This window comes from Molothrus aeneus, chromosome 2 (assembly GCF_037042795.1).
Source record: "Molothrus aeneus isolate 106 chromosome 2, BPBGC_Maene_1.0, whole genome shotgun sequence".
NCBI classification, from domain to species: domain Eukaryota; kingdom Metazoa; phylum Chordata; class Aves; order Passeriformes; family Icteridae; genus Molothrus; species Molothrus aeneus.
The window spans coordinates 112,580,251-112,586,250 of record NC_089647.1 but is presented as its reverse complement, the minus strand read 5'-3'; the positions used below and the strand labels follow the sequence as shown (position 1 = coordinate 112,586,250).

The following is a 6,000-nucleotide window of genomic DNA, read 5'->3' as shown; positions in this document are numbered from 1 at the left end:
CATTCTGTATTTAGGAGCCATTGACTCACTACTGCCATGGAGGTCCAACTCAGATGCAATCCAATTCACATGTCAGTCTGGCATTACCTATATCTGAAATTGGACAATTGTTCTTCTTTATGGGAGGGACCAAGTAATTTCTAAGGGTTTCTAAGGCTAAAGATCTGGTTTTTGTCAGTGCTAGCCAAAAAAATTTAACCAAGGTATTTTTCCTGAAAATTTAGATAGTTAAAAAAAAACAGATCATGAAGAGAAATATTTATATTTGACCATTGAATTTCACTGGTCTAGGTCCTCTTTCTTGTGATTATTTATTTCTTAGTCTGGGTTTTAAGTCAGATGTCATCCCCTGCCCAGCCTACATCCAGAGGCTTCCTGCTGCCTTCCTGGCAGGAGATGTAAGTGGTGCATCTTGGATACAGCCTGGCAAGACATCCTGGTGCTAAGGTGCACATTCTCCTTAGATCAGAAATGTTTCTACATTTATTCTTTTTTTCTTTTTAATTTTTTTTTTATTGAAGCACTCTACAATACTGATTTTTTTTTCTTTCTCCTGGGAAAGCTTTAATTTTCCATTGTTTTTCTTGCTTTTCATTTTCTTTTCCCCATGATAAGCTTGATATTTGATTTTCCAAGCCAGAAGAACAGCTCACAAGTGCCTCAATGCTGCTCCAGGCCCCATCTCTGCTACCTGAACATTCACAAATGAGAGGGTCTGTGGTTCCAGGTCCCTTTCACTCACATGAAATTGTCTGCAACACTGTGAAACGTATTGAAGTGTTTTTCTGAACATATTGCCTCAGCTCCAAGAGCTGTACCTGTGATTTTTCCATCCTTTAGTGTCAGCTCCTCATAAAATATCATCCTGTGTTCACTCCTTGTCTCTGCCTGAGCCAAGTGACATTGCACTGAAGTTATTGTCATGTGCTGCAAAGCTGGAGGCACATCTATCTTGGGAATGTGCCTTGATTATTTAGACAATGAAAAAAAAAAAAGGGATCTTTGGTTTTTCAGACCTGATTCATGCCCTGCTTAACAAGGCTCTTGATTGCCTGGCATTGCTCTGTCTTAGGGGATGCTGGAATTGCAGTGAAATGAGGAGCACAGTGACAAACAGCTTAAACTCAGGAATGAACATGCACAGAGAGATTTGCTTTTACTCTTAGTTTGCTTTCAAAATACAGAAATAAAGTCCTTCAGAGTAATACCACCTGATGTGTGGACAGGAACTGAATTCAGGATGTTTATACCTTGTGACCGTGTTCACAGGGGTTCTTGGATGAGGGAAGAGATGAGGATCTGACTCCATGTTTCAGAAGGCTGATTTATTATTTTATGATATATATTACATTAAAACTATACTAAAAGAGTAGAAGAAAGGATTTCATCAGAAGGCTGGCTAAGAATAGCAAAAGAAGGAATGATAACAAAGGTTTGTGGCTCAGACAGAGAGTCCGAGCCAGCTGGGCTGTGATTGGCCATTAATGAGAAACAACTCCATGAGCCCAATCCCAGATGCACCTGTTGCATTCCACAGCAGCAGATAACCATTGGTTACATTTTGTTCCTGAGGCCTCTCAGCTTCTCAGGAGGAAAAAATCCTAAGGAAAGGATTTTCCATAAAAGATGCCTGTGACAATATCTGGTTTTTGAGGTGTGTCAGTCTGGCTCCCAGATGTTGAGTGTTTAAGGGGTGAGAGGGAATAAATGCTCTGAAGGATGAACAGGACTAAAGCAGAAATTTAAAATGCCATTTTTCTCAAAGTCAGGCTGGGGGGGAGCCAAGTAGAACAGGCAGAAGAGGAAAATTCCCTGGAGAGAACACAGAGGAGAGAGAACCAGCAAAATTCCCAGTGGAGCATATTTGTTTCTGTTGCCAGCAGTTATCACCTCCCTGCAAAAGGAAAAAACCCAGAGCACCTTTTCCCCTAATCCAAAAGACTACCAGTGAGGACAGCCAAGCTCTGCCACCTTGGAAACAAAGAGATAAGGAAGGTTTATCTAGGATTGGCCCTGCAATGGCCAGGATCACCCTTATTTCTGTTCTCGTCCTCTGGGCAGCCACACAGCAGGGAAGGGGAGATGAAACTACAGGTGAGTGATGCAAACCTGGCCACAGGACTGCTTAGTTTGGATGTTGCATAGATATTTCTTTCAAGTAAACCAGCCAAGGTGGCCACTCTCCAGAGAACTGGCAATGTCCCACTGATCATTTGAGAATCCTCTGTTGATAATTGAACAGAGAAATTCTGACCAAGCAAAAAATGCAACCTTTGTCCCCAACCTTTCATCCCCAGGCAAAAATCCTTGTCATTTCCTTTGTGCCAGAAATGAACAAGGAGAATTTCTGCTTTGTCTTCAGTATTGTGCAAATTTTTATGAAACTTGTCTTTAAAATAAGCATTAGCAGGAAATGTGCCTGGCAGATTCCTGGGGATGGATGAGAGGAAGCTGTATAGGACATGCTTAAATTTCATCTGTGGTATGGGCTGTAATTTTGAAAAACCCTAACCCAAATGTAACTTCTAAATGAACCCCTAATTTATTCTTAATTTCTGGTTTGATTCATTTAAATGAGAAAATATGATTTTTGACTGCTCTTCCTTGCTTTTCTTTACTTATGTGGTTTTGTGAGTCTCAGTTAAATATAAACCATATTTCTTAGAACCTTGCAGGCTTTTCTGTTATTCTGTTCAAAGCCACAGCTGAAAAGAGATTTGCAGACATTAGGACCAATAGAATTCCCACCCCAGTGCCATTTAAAGTAAATGGTGTTGACTTTGAAATTTGGAATTTGTAGAAAAATCAAGTCCATGATCCTTTTTTCATTCATGTTTTGGAGCATTGGCATTTCAAAACTGAGCTTGAATCTGCCCTCCATGAACCTGTTCCAACAGTTTATTTTTGAGGTTATGCCAAGACAAGAAAGGGGCTTGTCTTGCAGTCTGACTGCTCTCCAGTGAGAAAAGATTTGGCAGATCCCAGCTCACAGTGGCTCCTGTGGCACCTGAGTGGTGAAGTTTCCAGAATTGCAGCTCTGTCTGTGGCATCAATGCTATGAAGCATTTTTTTATTGCTGTCTTTTGGTCGTGCTCTCAGTTCTGATCTGGGTTTAACCTTGAGTTCCAAGGAGCCCATTCCCGTGCAGCCTTTGCTTTCCTCTCAGTGTTTGTTCCTATTGACAAAGGGTTTGCTTTAGTTGTTTATGCTCTTGCTTTACATAAAAACAAAACTGATATTTTCCCTGATGGTGCTGAAAGCTGGTGGTTTCTGAGACAAAATTCTAAAATCCAGAAATGATAGGTGTAACACATCCATAATAATGGCAGGTGACTGCCTTCTGCTGTGCCATTGACTTCAGCTTTGAGTCACTGAAAACAGCAGCCAGGGCATTTCAATTCCATTTGACTGTGCCATAATCCCATAGATGGGAGTAATGAGAACAGAAAGCCAATTTGCTAAAGAGCCCAAATTGATCCAAGCCACATTGCTCAGCAGCAAACTGCTGTCAGCAAAATAATTGAACTCTGTGAGTGCCAAAGCTTGTTTTGAATGGTCTGGAAGTGATGGATGGGGCAGAGGCTGGTGGTGCTGCACCTTTCCCTGACACCTTCAGTCCAACTTCTTGCACTGAAGGCATCTTTTTGTACCACCACAGCCTCATCTCAGAGCTCCTCTTTAGGCTTTGGCAGCCTCATTCTATACCTACTGTGTGTGTGTGTGTATATATATATATATATATATATATATATATATATATATATGTACCTAGTATCAATGTTTAAGTATGAATTATGACTTCATATCTGCTCTGACAGCTGTAGCTTCCAATTATAAACTGTGTCTAATTCTACACCATCTTATTCTCAGTTTCATACCTGTATTTATGTTGCACATTGCTGTAGAGACTAAGCCAGCTCAGCTGACACTGGAATTTTTAGCTTTCCAGTGCTGCAGCCTCAGCTCTGCATGGACAGCACGAATCCTCAGTGCTCTCCTTACTCAGATTTTCCCTTCCAGTCCCTGCTTTGCTCTTGCCAGGCTTTACATGAGCTCTGGAGAAAAGGAGGGATCATGGGCATGAGGAACAAGGCTGAGCTCTTGCTTCTCACCTGCCCTACTCCCCTCAAATCTGATTTTATACTATAACAGTCCGATTCCTTAATGTAGGAGTTCCTCTTTCTCATTTTCATAGAACAGTACTTGTCCTGCCCTACTCCCCTCAAACCTGATTTTATACTATAACAGTCTGATTCCTTAATGTAGGAGTTCCTCTTTCTCATTTTCATAGAACAGTACTTGTCCTGCCCTACTCCCCTCAAACCTGATTTTATACTATAACAGTCTGATTCCTTAATGTAGGAGTTCCTCTTTCTCATTTTCATAGAACAGTACTTGTCCTGCTCCTGCCTCCTTCCCTGGTTACAACAGATGTTTGTGCACTTTCTCCAGGGAAAGGCTATAACCAAAATTATTTAGGTATTAATTCTGTTCCACTCTGGTTATTTAGCCATCCAGGTTACAAACAAATTTTTAAAAAACCCCAAAAAACAAATTAAAAAGTTGGAGCAAGACTTTTTTTCCCCCCCACACCTACATGCCTAGGAGCATTTGCAGAGAAAGGTATTCTTGGAGCAGTGTTAACACATGGCAAGGCAATGCTTTCCAAAATGCAGTGACAGCTGCCTGCTTCTTGTCAGGCACTTGTGCCTCATGTGAGGTGCTACTGGATCAAACACATTGAATAAAAGGCAGCCCTTGAGCTCTGATTCCTGCTCCAGAACCCACATTTGCTGTCCTTTCCCATTCTCCCAGAGAGTTATCCTAAAGTTAGCCAGAGGCAGAGGTCCCCTTGCTTTCTCTGGCTCTCTTCTCCTTCCATTTCATCCTGCACAGCCATGTCCTGGTCAGAGCTCCATGCCAGCCTTGGGGCTCCTCTCCTGGCTCAGGCAGGGGCTTGATCCAGGCTTTGAGCCAGCCTGGGTGTCCTCTGTCCCTCCTGAGCACCTCCCTCCGCCCCCTGCTCAGGGACAGAGAGCAGCCTGGTGCCTCTCAGGGCTGTGCAGACCTCAGCAGTGTCCCCAGAGCCCCAGGGAGCAGACACGGGGGTGTCCTGCTGGAGGCTGGCGGGGAGGAAGAAGCAGGGATGAGGTTTCCACTCTCAGTATTTTCCTGCTGACCTGCTCGGAGCAGCAGCACAGAGCCCCTGGAGCCTGTGGGAGCTCTCTGGCTCTCCCTGGAGCACAGTCCAGCATCAGCTCTGCCTTTGGCTGCAGGAGGAAGGCACAGAGGAGTGAGGCAGAGCAGGGCTGGGCTGCCACAGGCCATTTCTAGACACCAAAGTCTATTCCATGTTTTCTTCTGGACCGTCCCTGCACTGCAAATGGATCCTCCTCTCCAAAGCTCTTTTCCTAGTCCTGCTCAAATTGCACAAATGCTTTTTGTTTAGCTGTGATAAAAGCACGGGATTCCTAAAAGCCTAACAATTTTTTTTTCCTTCTTGAATTGTTTTTAACACATTTCATGTTTTCAGACAGGAGATAAGTTGTACAAATACGATGAACTGTAAATGTTTTAATTGTCTGCCTGTTGTGTATATTGTGTTAGCTTCAGTCTGTCTGTTGGCTGACCCTGGTGCCCTCAGAGCTCTCAGAAAAAAAGAAAACAGTCCTGCTATATTTGAATCTCTGCAGCTAATTCATATTTATCCTTATTAAAGTTTCTTCTGCTTTGGCTGGAGGATGATGCAGGCATTTTAATTCCATCTGATCTATTTCCCAAGTGGGACACAGGGTGACTCAGCCCCTCTGGCTTCTATAACATCTCATTAGGAGCCAGCCTGATGTCTGTGACATGACTGTAGGTTTCTTACTGCTAATTCTTAAACTCCATCTGCTTTTGTTACTGTTGTTGGGGTTTCTTTCTGCTGTTTGGTGCTGGGGTTTTTCCCCTATCTCTGCTGAAGTATTTCAGTTTTAAGCAAAGCACCTTGTGGCAGTT

The 6,000-nt window shown here is 43.0% G+C and overlaps 1 protein-coding gene across 1 annotated transcript in view; it reads left to right on the top strand.

Moving 5' to 3' along the window:
* The first annotated feature begins 2,018 nt into the window (after window positions 1-2,018).
* Window positions 2,019-6,000, top strand: part of UMODL1 (uromodulin like 1) — a 51,320-nt gene continuing 47,338 nt past the window's right edge. The window contains exon 1 of the mRNA XM_066571800.1: window positions 2,019-2,094. Coding sequence (XP_066427897.1) covers window positions 2,019-2,094 — 76 coding nt within the window. The remainder of the gene's footprint in view (window positions 2,095-6,000) is intronic.